The sequence below is a fragment of the Sander lucioperca genome, chromosome 21 (genome assembly GCF_008315115.2).
Source record: "Sander lucioperca isolate FBNREF2018 chromosome 21, SLUC_FBN_1.2, whole genome shotgun sequence".
Lineage (NCBI taxonomy): Eukaryota > Metazoa > Chordata > Actinopteri > Perciformes > Percidae > Sander > Sander lucioperca.
Genome location: NC_050193.1, coordinates 27,850,783 through 27,869,019, shown reverse-complemented (window position 1 = coordinate 27,869,019; position 18,237 = coordinate 27,850,783). Strand labels below are relative to the sequence as shown.

Sequence of the window (18,237 nt, the reverse complement as noted above, 5' to 3'; positions counted from 1 at the left end):
AGCATGGACAAGTTTTTCCAAGTCCTGCTGAGACATAAGTCCTTTAACCCTTGATATATTTTTAAGGTAATAATAGGCTGACTTTGTAATTGTCTTAATGTGGCTGTTAAAATGCAGGTCTGAGTCCATGACTACACCAAGATTTCTGGCTTTGTCTGTTGTTGTTAACATTATCGTTTGAAGCTGAGTGCTGACTTTTAATCGTTCCTCTTTTGCTCCAAAAACAACCACCTCAGTTTTTTCTTCATTTAATTTAAGAAAGTTCTGGCACATCCAGTCGTTAATTTGTTCAATGCACTTAGTCAGTTGTTGTATTGGACTATAGTCCCCTGGCGATAAGGTTATATAAAGTTGTGTGTCATCCGCATAACTATGGTAACTTATTTTGTTGTTTTCCATAATTTGAGCCAGTGGAAGCATGTAGATGTTAAACAGGACAGGCCCCAGAACTGAGCCTTGGGGAACTCCGCACGTCATATTTGTATGCTCAGATGTATAATTCCCTATAGACACAAAGTAGTCCCTATTCTTTAAATAAGACTCAAACCACTTTAGTACTGAGCCAGAAATGCCAACCCAGTTTTCCAATCGGTCTAGTAATATGTCATGGTCGACCGTATCAAACGCAGCACTGAGATCAAGTAATACCAAGACTGAAATTTTGCCACTATCTGTGTTTGAAGTGCCCATATTATGAAAAAATCACTTTTTCTGGGATTTGGGGTGTTCTTTGGTGTCTCTGGTGCTTCCACACACATACAAACTTTGAAAAAAATCCATCCATGCTGTTTAGAGTGAGATACGGTTTTTGAATGTGTCCTGCCTTCAGTCTCTGGGTGAGCTGTTCAAAATCGGCACGGCTTGTGACGTCACAAGCCGAAACGAGCAGGCTAACCGCAACCATTAGCTCGTAGCGTTAGTGTTAGCATGCTAACGCTAATGCTAACGCTAGCATGCTACCTCGTTGTCAATAGCAAAGCACTGCTACAATACACACAAGTTCACCATAATCTACAAAAGAACTACTTACATGTGCGCCCTCATTTAGAAGTCTCCCAGCTAATCCTGCCTTGTAACTGACCGAAGTTGTAGAAACAGCCTTTCTTTTACTGTCTATGGAGCTAGCTAGCTGACATGATCCACATCTGAGCTACTGGGCATGTGCAGTGCAATCAAAGATAGTACAGAAGAAGAAGAAGAAGAAAAGAGGTCTCACTCTGTAGCTAAAACAGAGACCAGGTGAAAAGAGGAGCTGCAGCAGTGAGAGAGAGCGGTGCAGTACAACAACAATATGATGTTTTTTGAAAATTAAACCATGTAAACCTATTCTGGTACAACCTTAAAATACAATTATGAACCTGAAAATGAGCATAATATGGCTGCTTTAAGTGGATGTCATTAACGACTTTAACAAGAGCTGTCTCAGTGCTGTGGTGTGGTCGAAAACCCGACTGGAAGGCATCAAAACTGTTGTTTACTGACAAGAAAAGGTTCAGTTGTTGAGAAACCGTTTTTTCAATGATTTTACTTAAAAATGGAAGGTTTGATATCGGCCTATAGTTGCTCATTAGTGACGTGTCTAGATTGTTCTTTTTTAAGAGTGGCTTAATGACTGCAGTTTTCAGGGCCTGTGGGAAGATACCTGAGAGAAGAGACGTGTTTACAATCTGTAGAAGATCTGTAGCCAAACAATTTGCAACATTTTTGAAAAGGCCCGTTGGTAGAATATCAAGGCAGCAGGAGGAGGTTTTCAGATGTTGTATAATGTCCTCCAGGTTTTTACGGTTAATCATATGAAATTGGGTCATATTGGAATCTGTCTTGCCTGGACACTGTGACAACACATACCCTGTACTCGATATGGAAGCACTGACTGTTTGTCTAATTTTCTGAATTTTGTCATTGAAGAAGGTGGCAAAATCATTGCAGGCCTTTGTGGATAAAAGTTCAGATGCTACTGGTACTGGAGGGTTTGTTAACCTATCAACAGTGGCAAACAAAGCACGTGAATTATTATTGTTTTTGGCAATAATGTCCGAGAAGAAGGACCGCCTTGCATTCCTCAGTTCCAAATTATAAGTGCGAAGTCTCTCTTTAAAGGTGTTGTAGTGGACCTGGAGATTAGTTTTTCGCCACCTGCGTTCTGCTTTTCGACACTCTCTTTTTTCTGTTCTTACCAGTATGGCATTTCTCCATGGAGATCTTTTCTTATCTATGCAGCATAATACTTTAGCTGCATGCTACCAGCTGGTAAGCTAACGTTACACTGTGTCTTTAGCTGCATGCTACCAGCCGGTAAGCTAACGTAACACTGTGTCTTCAGCTAAATGCTACCAGCTGGGAAGCTAACGTTACACTGTGTCTTTAGCTAAATGCTAGCGGTTGTTAAGCTACGCTGTGTGTTGTTTTTTTCTTCAGATATGTGCAAATAGGTGAGGTGGAGAGAGAAATAAAATACTGGATAAATCGCTAATCCTGATATTGATTTGGATAATCAAAATCTCATTTCAATCGATTTTCAATTTAAAATCGATATCGTGACACCCCTAATCGAAGCACATTGTTTTTTTGAAAATGCAATCGCAGTAGTTTAAATGTCAGCATGTGGTGTGTTGCAATGTTTAAAAGTAATGACAGTTTTTGATTATAGGAAGAGAAAAGAACTAAAAATGTCACTTCAGCTGGAATCATCATCAATTTGTTTTGTTTTTACAGCTTTATTTCAGATGAATTAATTTTCAGTTCTATCAGGCTGTTCAATAGCCAAACAATTATCAATAATTTTCATTACAGCCATCTACAATTCAAATGCAAAAAAAGGTAAAAAATAAAAAGATCAAACATAAAAACCACGAAAGCCACATAGTTTCATGTGTCATTAAATATATTCATTTGTGATAAACATAATATATTAGTATTACAAGACATTACGCAAACCATTTGCAATGGACACTGCTAAACAACATTTACAAGCCGATGTATAAACATGAGCAGATAATTATTCAGATATAATATTCATGGAGAGCAGAACTCTGGTTTCTGCAACACGCCTGAAAAACAGGTCGAAGTGTGTCCGTACAAATGCGTTGGCAGAGACTCTAGAAGTGCGTTGTAGTTTTCAAATACATACAGTATGATGCACAGAGTACTGAAGTGTGCTCTTGTATTTATGTGTGTGTGTGTTAATATTTAATTTTGTGACGTGTAAACTGATTTTTCGTGAGAGAGCGTGTGATCCTCAGGGAGACATTTCTCTCACATTTACTTATTTCTGTGTCTTTTATTAAACCTCTAGTATTTAAAACTCTGGTTAAGTTCACATGGAGATAGAGCTAGTTAATGTTTAACAAAAAAAAATAAAGTAATACTATACAGCTATATAACACGTAGACAATCGGTCATGCCTTTTTTCTCGAGTACCAAGTATCTTGATAATGGAATCCAGTCCTCAAAAAGTCGCTTTGAGGTGACGAACATTTGACACAGCGTGCTGAACAAACTGTACAATAAACATCTGTGATATTTCATCACTCCACAGGTTATTTTCCCACAACATTGAATACCGTATACAAATTAAATGTGTACATAATTCACAATCATTGTTAGCTATCAGGCAGCTACAGTAAAAGAGTGAGCATGCATTACGTCAGTGGTATGAGGATCGCTTGATAGGTCTATTTTTTTCTTTCTTTCTTTTTTTTTTAACGACGCAAGATGCTTTACTTCATCAGTTCTCTCACTTGTAAATGTTTGGGTCATCTAACTTACATGTAGACCTTTATGAGAGAATAAACACTACATTCTTGAACAGGGTTGGTTCCGAGTATGTTTACATGCACACTAATATTCCACTATTATTCCGAATTTATCCGACAATATTCCGAATTTGATACAGGTCATGTAAACAGCATATTCCATTTGGATATTCCGACTAATGCCTACCATACACTAGAAGACTCTGAAAGGACTAAAGTCTGACACCATCTCACATCTAAAGACAATCTGTCATAATGTCACTGAGTTTTTAGTCACAGACTAGAAGATTTTACTATCAAGACTTCAAACTTATAATATCACACAAAAGCATCAAACTCGTTTGATTTTGTCCGAATGTCAAGACAGAAAAAGACCACCTTGCACCAAACGAGGAAGTGCGCCCCAACTCTAGCAAAATTTGTCTGCGACAGTGGAATCGCATGAAAAGTATAATAGCATTTTCTGATTAACATGTGGGATATGCCGGTATTATTCGGGTTTTAGAAGCATTCTTTGGACATGTATACAGCACATTCAGAATCTGTCTCAATCAGGGTTTTTATTGCAGTTTGCGACAGTTTACGGCCTCTTGCCAGTTTATGGCTTACAGGCAGCTCTGTGCGTTGCTATGGTTGTTGTACACAAACTAGTCTTGCTTTGCCAGACCTTCCTCCACAGCGCTGTGAAGGAGGGTCTGGCTAGTCCACACAGCATTCTGGGATGGGAGAAAAATGTGCTCTGGTTTATTGGCATTTCTTTAAACCAATCACAGTCGACATGGGTGGAGCTAAGCACCGCACAGAGCCGCTGCAAAACAGCCTCGAGAAGGAACTTGTTTTGGTGGAACATGTGTACGTTCAAAAGTAGTTTTAGTCGTGCAACAGAAAACTCAGATTGGACAGATAGTCTAGCTAGCTGTCTGGATTTACCCTGCAGAGATCTGAGGAGCAGTTAACCATAGTCCTCAGAAATCCACCAGAGGTTAGAACGCCAACACAAAGAAAGAGGAAGGTAACGGACATCGGCGAAAAGGCATGCATCCGGCGGAATTTCCTGCGGCACGGGAGCAATCTCTGAAGTGGAACGTTGTGGATATAGACTATACACAAACCAACCAGCCAACAGTTTACAAGGCTGCGGTAGAGATGCATGGCCAAAAGAAAAGAAAGAGAAACACAGCTACTTTTAAACACTATGAAAGACTTGGATATCAACAGAAGGTGGTTGAAGGAATGAAAGAGGGAGGTTGCTTTTGCACCGTCGAACAAGTCCATCACCGGTGGAACACACTATTTTGCACGGCTGCATGTAAACGGGAATATTAGTGGAATAATCACTTGCATTAGCCACATAAACATATTAGTCTGAATATTGTCTTTTTCGGAATAATGGCAAAAACTGGAATATTATGCCATGTAGTCGACCATCAGTCCATACAGACCAGTCATCAGTGAGGCAAGCAGGGTTTGAACTATATAGCTTTTTTTGCATCATATGGTACAGTATTGTTTTTTTTTGGATGCCACTCTAAACCATATCTCACATGTTCTAAAACTTGTGACTACTAAAAATAAGTGCATGGTTTGACACGTCTACTCTACATCTAGTCGATGCTACGGCATCATCTACTAAAAATAACGTCTATGTATGTCTGCACGTGTGGTTACTTTACATTGCAGAGGTCACGCCCACAACACACTGTTGATACATCGATAAGCGCCGAGCAGAGACTTGCTTGGGATGTGACATACGATCTTTACACAGAGCGGGCAGAGGATCATCATGGCGTTTAGTTCCCACAACACTAGCTGTTTCACTCGCATACGAGAAGAGGAGCTCTCAGGCAAGGTGGCACCTATTAGGTTTTCCACAGAATAATTTCACAATTTTTCACTTTCAGCTGTTGAAAAAGTTTATCCAAAGTTTGGCAGCTTATAAGAGCAACTTATCATACATGAGTGGAGTCCGTCACTGCCGAGAAATGTCTCTTCTTTTAGCTAGATATTGCTTTACACAGGACAGTGGAAATAGATCCTCTTAAAATACAAATGAAGGGTGATATGGTAGATGCATTTTTCTTTAAATCAACTAAATAAGGGACATCATGGGTAAAACAGTCAAGTTGTGATATATCTGTAACATTAGGTGCAAACTCTGCAATTACACAACAAAACAAAACCTTGAAAGACAAACAGAAACAAAAACTGTAGAATGAGCTCCTTCACAAAAGTTCCTAAAAACACTAATCTCTTCGCTCCAACTCAGAGCAGCAGCACTCCGTCATTTCCCCATCTCTCCTACTTTTTACCTGTGTCTTTCTAGCTTTTATTCTTCCAGTTTATTTATTTTTTCATTCATCCTCTCCTCTTCCTTGCATTCATCCCAGTGGAGACGCTGTTTTGCCTCTCTTTCTCTCTCTCTCTCTCTCTCTCTCTCTCTCTCTCTCTCTCTCTCTCTCTCTCTCTCTCTCTCTTAGCACTTTCCCCTCTTGTCACGCTGTTGGAACTTCCTCAGCCGGCGGCCCCACAGGTCCTTCCACGGGATGAGCAGGCTTCCCTTGTCCGCCACCACGCCGCTCTGCCCGGGGGAATCGTCGTCTGTGCCCAGGAGCAGGTACTTCCTCCCGGGCTTGATCTTGGGGCACTTGCAGGCCACGTCCTTGGCGCGCACCCACAGCAGCTGGTCGCCACGCCGGATGCGGTGCTCGCCTTGTTTGTAGACGGAGATGATGTTGACGGTGAACTTCCACCACTCGCCGGCCTTGTCTCCTTTCAGAACGTGCACCTGGACAGCTGATGGAGGAGAAGAGAAAAGTGGGTTGAATCACCTACATGAACATAGAGGGCCCTATCTTGCACCCGGCGCAGCGCAAAGCCCAACGCAAGTGTCTTTGCTAGTTTAAGACCGACGCAGTTGTCAGTTTCCCGTCCAGCGCTCACGTCGTTTAAAAAGCAAATGCACCCGAGCCCATCTGTGGTCCATGGGCGTGCTGGTCTTACAGGGAGGTGTGTTCAGGTGCATTCTGGGCGTGCTGGTCTTACAGGGAGGTGTGTTCAGGTGCATTCTGGGTGTGCTGGTCTTACAGGGAGGTGTGTTCAGGTGAATTCTGGGCGTATTGCTATCTTGAGGCAGCGGAAAGTGATGGCGCCATTGACCAACAAAAATCTGGTCTAAAGTCAATAACGCAGCATTTCAGGACCCTTCCATCCACTCCGACCTCCTCCCTGTGCGGATCTTCGCGCTCTTATACGGCGGCAGTCAGTGTGGTGCATACAGCAATAAATACTTTGAATAAATACAAATGGCAAAGCATTACTTTTCTATGTAAGAATGGTTCATGAGAAAAGCCTGCAGGACGACAACAGCAACAATACGTAGAAAAAAAATCATAACAGGACAACTAAAAATGAAAAAAATGTTGTGACTCCAAGTGGAAGTACGAATGCAAACAGCTCAGCGGTATGAAAACAATTGTGTAATGATATCTACTTTCATGTAGTTAATAGTCTTAAATCACATCGGACAAAAGAAGTTTGAGAACCACTGACATAAACTGTAACACCTGCTTTTTTAAAGTGTTAGCATCTGTCTGAGGCAGCATGCAGGCAGATGCCACTTTTATACAACATTGTATAAAAAGGTCCAAAAGAACCTCCCAGATGACCCAGAAATTGCTGGCTTTTGCTGCGTGTCACAGGTCCCCATCTCTGACCTTTGACCTTTCCTCGCTGTGCTCCTGAGCATACTCCCTATTACAGCAACAGTTGCCATAGCAGTCCCTGTGCGAGCACAAAGGTTCCTGGCGGAGAACATCTGAAAGCACACTTCCATGTGAGGGGCAGAGAAACATTTCTCTAAAAGGCCGGAGACCCGAGGATATCAGCTCGGCTGAGTCACTGGTCTCCTTTAAAGCGTAACTCTCGCCAAAATGCAACCTAGGGTCTTTTTGTGAATGTACCCGAGTCAAACTTTCGTTTAAAAGCATATTTAGGACGGAAGCACCACTTTTAAGATTTACCGTATTCTTGTTTTTGGGTCAAATGGCCTTTTGAATGGGAGTGCTAGGAGCACTTTGATGCTAGCCTCAAAATAGCTATTTTTAAACCACTAAGAAGGCTCGACACAACATGAGACTTTGCTCCAAGTATCACCAGGAGCTCTACACATGAACTTGAGCATTGACAACATTGTTTGTGTTCACAGAGTTTACTAAAAAGAAAGGTTTTGAACAACTCACGTTAGCAGTTGGTGTTTACGCTATCCGCCATTTTCCCATTCCAAAATAGGCGATCTCCGAATGTGAATGAACAGACTCCATAGGAGGAAATGTCATTCTTATATGAGGCTCCTTTTTCAACTACAAGGTCAATATTGTGTTTCACTAACGACAAAACAACAAATTATCCGTGCATTTATATGGAACTAAGCTTTAGGAGCTTTCCATCTTAACTATTTTTGACGGCGACCGGAAGAACAAGAGCTACGGTGAGTTGCTCAAAACCTTTCTTTTTAGTAAACTCTGTGAACATAAACAATGTTGTCAAGTCTTTGGTTAAGGTGTAGAGCCCCTGGTGATACTTGGAGCAAAGTCTCATGTTGTGTCGAGCCTTCTTAGTGTTTAAAAATAGCTATTTTGAGGCTAGCATCAAAGTGTCCCTAGCACTCCCATTCAAAAGGCCATTTGACCAGAAAACGAGAATACAGTAAATCTTAAAAGTGGCGCTTCCGTCCTAAATATGCTTTTAAATAAAAGTTTGTCTCTGGTACGAGTTTGAGGAGGAAGAGGTGAATATCAGCTTCTTAATTGCTAAAAAATAAACGGCCAAAAGAGATTTTTTTTATAGAAAGATATCACATCTGCTAACAATATAACCTTTTGACTCTGAACATCGACGACCTCAGGCTAAATCCAGCTAAACCTGGGAACTATTGGAACACCACTTGTAGCAGATATTTTCATACCAGGAAATGACTAAAGCGCGCTCGCAGAAGCTCCCCTGCACGGATTCTCCAGTCAGGCGAAGCAGCTATTACCTCATCACCGTGATTGCAACAAGAGGCAAACAGCTCAACAGCAACGAAGCTAATCTGTGCTTGAAGTGAAGTGCTCTACCCCTTGGGTTTAGCCAGGAATGTGCTATTAACGTTTAAGTGTGTGTGTGTGTGTGTGTGTGTGTGTGTGTGTGTGTGTGTGTGTATGGGGGGGTCCTCTCGGATTAGATGATGGGAAAGACTCAACATGCACCTAGTCAGTTGGATGTGTAACAATCTTACAATCTTATATTTATCTATTCATCTTCAATCAATAACAAATATAATTTTTTAACAATTCATGATTAAGCAATTCCTGTGGTTTGTGTTCGACACACAAGGGTCACACATTGCAACGCATTCTCATAACCGGGTTCGTATGACGTAAATGACAGCGACCGCCGGCCGTTCAGGTGACGACTGGTCACATGACCGTTAAGTTTAGCGGTCTTTACAGCTAAATTTAGCAGAGAAAAGGTGACTGTGCACCGGCTACAGAGCACCGTGAGACGCCGGTCATTTCAGAGGCCGTTGCAGTTATATTTAGCCGACAGAAGGTGACCGTCCAACAGTTCAATTCAGGCACCAAAACCACTAGTTAAGATTAGAAAAAAGATTGCCGTTTGGGTTAAAACACCTGTCCCCTTAAGTAGTACTCCCGGGACACAAACACCTGTTTCCTGGGTGAAAGTCTTGTTGTGTTTTCCCCTTAACCTCTTCCAGGATATGACCTCAGCTCCCCCGCTTGAAAGCCCTGTGTTTTAGGAGCCAACGACCTCCTTCCTATGCGTTTTTTTGCAGCAGTCAATGTGGTGCATACAGTAATAACGTGAAATGCTTACGAATTGCAGTGCCATACCTTTCATAGCTATATGTATGAATGGTTCATGAGAACACCCTGCACATTGTGGGGGAATGGTAAACTAAATATGTTTGTAATAATAATAAAATGTATTTCCTTCTCCTTTCAATCAGAAAGCTAGGTAGGTTAGCCTTTTCTTTGCCTTTCTGGCTGAACATGATCACTTTCAGTGTTTGTCAGTCGAACCCAAATGACTGCCAAGACTGAAGAGAACCGGAGGAGAGGGGTGTTTGAGTATGTGTGTGTGTCAATGCATGGTGTGAGCAAATTGCACACAATTTCAGAAGAAAGAAGGTTTGTTGGGCTGAGTAGAGCGAGCTCTCACAGCCCTGCCATTCATTGCAGCCCTCTCCTTCATCCAGACACATAAAGGGTGTGTGAGGGGGAGGCAGGAGGGGCCACTATTTGTCTTCCCAGCCACAAAAAAAAAGTTCCAGGAGAATCGTGATGTGTTTCCGACCTCATGAGCTATCCGGGTTCTGCTCCCAGAGCTCCATCCAACTTCACAGCGTGAGAATCCAGAGAAGATAGCGCTCTCCGAGGAGACTCAGTTACAGGGTCCAGTATCTCTTGTCAGGGTCTGCCTCTTTTTCCTTTCTTTCTCAAGTATGTTCTCAGTCTGTGCAGTGTGTTTAAACACACACAAATCCACACACACCTTCTGCCACTTGGTTTGAGCTAAATAGACGGCAGAGAGAGCCTGAGAGCACAGGGTCAAACAATCTATTACAAAATGGTGCATGCTGACAGTGTTTTGGTGAGACAGTGAGAGAGAGGAGATAAGTGTGAGATGGTCCTGAACTCGGTGCACAATGGCTGCCAACCCAGCCTCCCTCAGAGCCAAACTTCCAGCAGGGTTTATCTTCTTTGGGTAGTGTGCTGCAGCTTGACACGGCATGCCACCAACAAGCAAGGGCTAATGAAATTAGAGCTCGCTTAATTACCGCACTGAGGCCCCTGTCCCCTCTGGTTATCAGCTGAGTGAATGATCAGGGACCTGTTACCCTTGGGTGAGCACAGAGGGGTGACCACGGAGTCTGGGGGCCCCTGCCTTTGAGCGCTATCCCGGAGCGTCGGTAAACACGCGGCCCTTTTGATTCATTGTCCTCCCGGTGGCAGGGAGAGGGAGGGTGCGTGTGTGCAGAGGAGGGTGTCAGGCGAGAATATAATCCCTTTGTGTCCTCCGTCTCCGTAGCTACGCCAGTGATGAAAAACAAAAATTGAATAAACAAAACATATTTCTTTCTCTCCGGGGTGGCAATCCGTCACCGTCTGCCTAATTTACCACCTGTTTGTGCCCCGAGGAATGCTCCGAGCGCACAACTGTGTTTAAACAGAGGGCCCCTTCCCGTGACCCCCTGAGAGGGGGGGGGTGGCCTGCATCACCGCGCACACATGGGGGTTGTGGCCCCCGAAGAACAGAGAGGAGACTCTGAAGCCCCACAAAAGCAAGGCGACAGGCCTGAGAAATGAATTAGGCCGAGGCAGAGGGAACGCACGCTAAGAAATGATGTCTGCCATACTGCCGAGGCCGAATCATCTGCTTCCAGACTTTTTTTTTTTTTTTTTGAGGAACTTCAGAGAAAAGCAACAGGAACCGCCCGCTTTGCTTGAATCCGCCTGACTGATATATAGATGCAGAGCCTGTCTCAGCGCTGATGATTAAGATTTAAATCAGTGGAAATATGAATCATTGCGGAGTTTGGCTTTCTAGCAAAGTGCACAAAAACAAAAAAAAAATGGACTGATTTACTGTCGACTCAACTGTAAGAGGGGAGTAAAATATGTTTGGCCAATTTTCAGTTGGATGCCGTTTAAAGCCTATAACGAAGTTTCAGTGATGATGATTTTGAGTCAGAGACAAGTTAGGAATGTCTGAAAGAAATCAACATGAGGGGAGCTACGAGGGTTCTAGCGGAGCCGTTTTAACAGAGAAAAATGTAGGTTTTATTTACAGAAGCACACTTATTGTGGTTTTAGGGATATAATACTTACAAAACCTTGGCTGAGAGGAGACTATATCCTGTGTACCATTGGATCTGCCTCAAAGGTTTTTTGTGTCTCTGCGCTTCACAGATGTGGATCCACTGGTAACAGATAAACTATTACATTACTATGATTAATGGTGCTGAAAATCCAAAGATCGCAGTGGATCCTTTGCCATGTGAGTGAAAGCAGAGCTTCACAGTGGGACAGTGCAATGAGAAATGTAGTTGTGTATTTATATGTGTTGGAATTACAGGTATGATACTCTCCTTTGTTGTGGTTTTTGTTTGAAATATAACATATAACATTAATCACCATGCATCAAACCTCCCTCTTCTTCCAAGTGGTTGATTGATTAGACACGGCTGTCTTTGCTTTATTCTGGTGGTACCGGCGTTTTAATAAATCACTTTAGACCCCGTTATATGTTTATTTACCTGGCACTACAATGTCAAATGTATTTCAGCTGCACCACTTGTTCTCTGGCTTCATTGACAACATAATGTGATTACTGTGCGTGTGTGTTTTGGCTTCTCTTATCACTTTGGGATTTGCTCTTAAACGTCTAAAGGTTTTGCCAAACGCCTCAGGCTGACTGAGTTGGACAAAGCGTATCCACCATACTTGTGCGGTCCGTTCCGTCTACCACAGTTAAGACATCTACACTTTGACTCTTCTATGACCGAGCAGGGAAGAGGTGCCGCAGAGCTTTTACTCAATACAATACAATTTAGTTGCAGTGGATACACATCTTAGCGCTCAAATAAAAAATTATTCACACATCCTAATCCTCAAACCCTACTCCGTTAAAGGAAGAGTTCAACATTTGAGGAAATACGGTTTGCTCTCCTGCCGAGAGTTAGATGAGAGAATTGATGCCACTCTCATCTCTGTACCCTAAATATGTAGCTGGAACCAGCAGTCCATTAGCTTAGCTTGGCACAAAGACTGGAAACAGTGGCAAACAGACAGCCTGGCTCTGTACAAAGGGAACGAGATCCACCTTCTCAGCACCTCTAAAGCTCTGTCCTGTTGCCTCCGTCCTTCTCTGTGATCTGTGTTTTACACCAGCTGATCACACGCTACAGGTGTTTTGACGGCCTGTGGTTACAGTATACGTCTACTGGCATATGACTGTAATTGAATTCAATTTTATTCATACTGTAGTGTTCATAACGGAAGTTAATTTTAACAAGGAGAAACCTCAGAGTGAACCTGGCTCTAGGTGGGCAGCGGTGGGTGGGTGGGGGAGAGAGAGAGAGAGAGATAGAGAGAGAGAGAGCGAGAGCGAGGGAGAGGGAGAGAGACAGAGAGAGAGAGAGAGAGATAAAGAGAAAGAGCGAGAGAGAGTGATAGAGAGAGAGCGAGAGAGATAGAGAGAGAGCGAGAGAGAGAGAGATAGAGATATATATATATATATATATATATATATATAGAGAGAGAGAGAGAGCGAGAGAGAGAGAGATAGAGATATATATATATATATATATAGAGAGAGAGAGATAGAGAGAGCGAGATAGAGCGATAGAGAGAGAGAGCGAGAGAGAGATAGAGAGAGCGAGAGAGAGAGACAGAGAGAGAGATAGAGATAGAGAGAGAGCGAGAGAGAGATAGAGAGAGATAGAGAGACAGAGACAGAGAGAGAAAGAGATAGATGAGAGATAGAGAGATAGCGATTTAGAGAGAGAGACAGAGAGAGAGAAAGAGATAGAGAGAGATAGAGAGAAAGATAAAGAGATAGAGATTGAGAGAGAGAGAGAGAGAGAAAGAGATAGAGAGATAGAGAGAAAGATAGAGATAGATCGAGAGAGAGGGTAAATGCTAGCTGCTGACCCATCCTAACAATGACTATGTTTACATACACACTAATATCCCACTATTATTCCAAATTTGACAATATTTTGAGTTTGTTACAGGTCATGTAAAATAAAGGATATTCCGAATTGGGCCTTATTCCAAATATAGCATTTTCCGATTAAGACAAGAAATGCTGGTAGGAAAAATAGTGAAATATTTCTTTATCGAAATAATATTTTTCATACTCTTGGTTATTTTACATCAGAAAAAGAGAGCTAGAGTATGTCGATGAACACACCAAAAACACACGAGTACTGGGTGATCAGATCAGCTGTGTCAACGTACAAAATTAGCAGGTAACATAATGTTGGCTGACAGCTCCCCGTGCAGACTTCAAGATTATCCACGTTTGTTTTTGTTTTTTTTTGAAAACCTCAGTTTCCAGGTGTGAGAACTGTCTGCTTCGTGTGTATGGAAGCCCACAGCGGAGAGAAAAGATATGTTTTCAGATGAATCTGTATTAGCGGACATTGCCTGAGGCTGTGTAAGTAAGACATCACAGAAACAGAACAGCACCACGGAGTGGATTGGCTTTGCTCGCGGTCTCAGATTAATTGAGACATCCGACCTCTTGACTGCTGGCTGACGTCTGGCAGCACACATTTCTGCATACAGTATTGGACTCACTCACCGTAGTCTTTTTTACAGTACTTCTTCATGGTGATCTTCATCTTTCCCTTGGATGCTTTGCAGTGAGATTCACAATCTAGGGAGAAGAGGTGACAGGGAAAGAAAGAGGCAAATTAGATAGCAAAGGTCATCCTGTGACTCATGAAATGCTTCCTATGACAGGGAAAACGCTTTTCAGCATCATCAGGCCAGACTCCAGCTGGATGGACTTTACATGCGGCCCCACGCGTCACACTCTAACTGCCCCCAGGGTGTCTATGATGCCTTCAAAGTGCCACTGTGAAACTGGTTATAGCTTACACAGATCCTCCTGTGTCTGCCAACACACTCTTACTATACTCCTCCCGGCTCGTCAGTGTCCTGGCATGCATTGTGAGAGCTCTGAAGGCTACAGGGGTCGCCCCTGCACAAAAGGAGGTCACGTGGGGGGGATTAGCTAGTGACCTACCGAAAATTAGCTTCACCCTGAGGAGCATCTCAGCCACAGGAGGCGAGAAAGTGAACACTCGACCACTGGCCAAGCCTAATTGTTCTGTGTAGGGCTGCAACTAACGATTATTTTCACTGTTGATTAATCCGTTGATTATTTTCTCCGTTAATCGATTAGTTGTTTGTTCCATAAAATGTCAGAAAATGGTGAAAAACGTGGATCAGTGTTTCCCAAAGCCCAAGATGACGTCATCAATTGTCCTGTTTTGTCCCCAACTCAAAGATATTCAGTTTACTGTCACAGAGGAGTGAAGAAACTAGAAAATATTCACATTTAACAAGCTGACATCAGAGAAGTTGATGACTCAAACCGATGGATTATCAAAAATAATATATAAAGTAAAGTATATAAAGTAGTTGACAACTAATCGATTCATCTTTGCAGCTCTTGTTATGTGTGTCACTTAGTTTAGTTTAGTTTCTTTTCTTTATTATTTTCACATGTAAAAAATTAAAAAGCAACTATATATATATATATATATATATATATATATATATAATTTGCAAGAGAAATATGAAGGACAATTGCCTAAAAACCTGTATGTATTTATCAATAATTTCACACAGACATCAGCAACACTGATTCATAATAAACACAAGTATACACAAGCACCAGCATTAACAGCCTAAGGGCATACACTCAACGTGACAATGGTTAGAGTCTTCACCAGACAATACAACGGACTTTATCGACGGCCGAGGGTGTCGCTCTGTCACTGCGCCAGGTAGCTTTTATAATGAGGGAGCTGGAGGTGAGACCAGAGGCCAAACTAAAAATTGAAATCATTTGTTCCCTCCCACTTTCCAGTGACTGACACAAATTGGAACCAGATCATCTGTGAGTGTTTGCCCCCCCCCCACTCCCCTTCCACTCCGCCTCTCCTGGAGCAATAAGCCTTGTGCTCTTTTCTGGGGGGGTGGGAAAGCTGGGCTGGGCAGTCTGCAGAGAAAGGAGGGAAGCAGTTGAGAGAGAGAGGGGACCTTTCAGCTTGCCTGAATATGGACAAACTTCATTATTTCTTCCAGCCCTCTGTCCAGTCTTCCCCTTTCTTCCCCATTATACTCTGTGTGAATGAGGTTGCCTGGGTAATGATTGAGGAAGAAAAAAACGCCCCTCTCCTCCCTCTCTCTCTCTCTCTCTCTCTCTCTCTCAAAAAAAAAAAAGCGGTTTAGGACGTGGGATGAGGATCGAATTCATGTATGTAGAGAAAGCATTTCTGGTGGAATGCCTGGCCGCTTTCTGGGGAGGCGGGAGAAATAAGAAAAGAGGAAATCCCAAAGTAAATGAATTTGACGAGTCCATATCGAACATGCCCGATTTCCATGTAAATGAAGTGCTGAGGGCGGGCGGGGGGGGGGCTCTTTATCTCCCGCTGGCCCCTGGGAGCCTTTATCATACCTCCCTTTGATAGCTGACGTTGCCCATTAGCCCCTAAGCGCAATCGCTGCACTGGGCCATTACACCCACCGCTCTCATTAAGGTCCAATCTCCCACTGTGGGGACAAACGCCCCCTTTGTGTGTCGCTGCAGCGGTGCCACGTTCATTCTGCGGGGTCCCCCGGGGACCACACTGCTCCTAATTTGGAGGGTGGTGTCTGTGTGGAGTTTTCTGACAGGAATCCAAACTCCAAACAGCCTCGCCAGGCACTACAGTAGGAAGTGGGACTCACAACAAAGCTGGATGAAGTCAGTGGCGCCACTCTCGTCTAACACTGATTGATGATCGGAAGTGACTCAGCCTATTCGACCTGTATCATTGTAATAAAGACTAATTGATACACTGTAATTTAAAAAATACCTAAACTGAGATATTAAGGTTACAGCCTGTAACTTACATTCATGAATAGCCATCATAATCAGCCGTTAAAGGACAGACACAGAAATTACACTGAAGCCAACCATACGCTAACAGACTCTGAAAAGACGTAGAAAAGTCCGACACCATCGTACATCTAAAGACAATCTGTCATAATGTCACTGAGTTTTTAGTCACAGACTAGAAGATTCTACTTCCAAAACTTCAAACTTACAATGATATCAAACTCGTTTGATTTTGTCGGAACGTCAAGACGAGAAAAAGAGAGTTTTTACGATTGAGACGACGGGAGCGCGCCCCAACTCTAGCAAGACTCATAATTTCATTCAGATATATTTTTTATACACTGTATGCTTCCAGTGCACTGTTGCAATCATAACTTTATCTTACACAGCTGTTTTCTCTTTATGTTGTTCTTCTACTTCGTATTTTATTTTTTTATATATATATATATATATATATATATATCATTTTTATTATTATCTTTTATATTTATATAGCTTTATATTTTCATTGTAATTTTTTTTATTGAACTTTTTATATTTTTTTGTAGAACTGACTCCAAGAGCAATGCACAAAAATTACAATGTAATTGTATGGCCTAGTACCTGTGCAAATGGCAATAATCGTTTTATCTATTCTATTGGAATTTTGCCCGTGACAGTGGAATGGCTTGAAAAGTTGTTTGGGTCGGCGTAAAGCTGCAGGTAAATATTTTTGTTGCATATCGTCTAATGTCAGCAGTCCAACACGGACACCCTTGTCAGAGCACATGAACACAAGGGTCGGGCAGGGCTTCACTGTCGGCGCAGCCAGCCTTGATTGAAATACAAACTGGTGCAAATGAAGCATGTAATCAGATTAGGGCTGAGAGCCGGGAGAGTGGGGCTGCTGAGCCGGCTGGGAATACAGGCAATGAGGCCGCAGGGAGTACTGTCAAAATATCTGGAGTTCACATCAGCGGCACTCAGACCTCACTGACGTGCGTTTAGTCGGGGACTGGCGCTATGGATGGAAAAACATGCATGTGTAGAAATGTGCACATAGTTACATGTGTGAAGGAGCAGTTATTTTAGTTTAGTTGCACAGTGATTAAAAAGGACACGGTAATAAAATAACAAAAAGTACATTGAAGGAGCAATAGGACTAAATTGTGCCAGTGCTTGAAAACAGAACATATCATAAAAATAGGGCTTGAATCCAAAAGATGTTTTGTTTTATTGTTGTTAAATGAGCAGAAAATGTGCTGTTACTCACCAGACGGCTCCTCGTAGCTGGTGTACGTTGCTGTCGGAGATGCAACTGGGATCTCTGCGACAAAGAGATGGATAGACTTTACATTGTGATCATATTGCAGTTTAAAAAGAATAAAACGTATCTGATAGGGAAACACATGTAGCTCAATTTCCTGTGATTACTCCCTGAAGAGCAGAATTTTACACCATGTGAAAAACCTCAGAGCGTATATGAATTACACTTAGGGATGGATTTAATTGGATGTCTCGTTAATGGCAGCTGATTTTGACACACAGATGTGCCGGAAAATGTGTAACAAGACTGCGAGTTTCCTGTTAATGTTCCGCTCCCTCTGATTGCGGTATGTTGAAGGTACAGAGAGCCAAGGCCGCGGGTCTTGTTAAAGTCGGAGCTGGCAGAGAGTTAGATATCACAAAATTTTTATATTGTGCTATTAAAACCAAAAGACATTATCTCAAACATATACGAGAAACCAAATATATTCTTCCAGAAACCCCTATTTCCTCCAACGTTTACACCGCATTTGTTACTTTTCCAACAAAATGAAAGAAA

At 42.4% G+C, this 18,237-nt stretch overlaps 1 protein-coding gene across 2 annotated transcripts in view; it reads right to left on the bottom strand.

Annotated features, from left to right (window-relative positions):
* Nucleotides 1-5,264: 5,264 nt before the first annotated feature.
* The window catches only part of ntn1b (netrin 1b), a 58,954-nt gene continuing 45,981 nt past the window's right edge, over nucleotides 5,265-18,237 (bottom strand). For both annotated transcript variants that reach the window (XM_035996687.1, XM_031320987.2), the window contains exons 5-7: nucleotides 17,686-17,739; nucleotides 14,124-14,198; nucleotides 5,265-6,548 (exon numbers count right to left, since the gene is read on the bottom strand). In XM_035996687.1, the coding sequence (XP_035852580.1) occupies nucleotides 6,229-6,548; nucleotides 14,124-14,198; nucleotides 17,686-17,739 (449 nt within the window). In that variant the 3' untranslated portion in view covers nucleotides 5,265-6,228. The remainder of the gene's footprint in view (nucleotides 6,549-14,123; nucleotides 14,199-17,685; nucleotides 17,740-18,237) is intronic.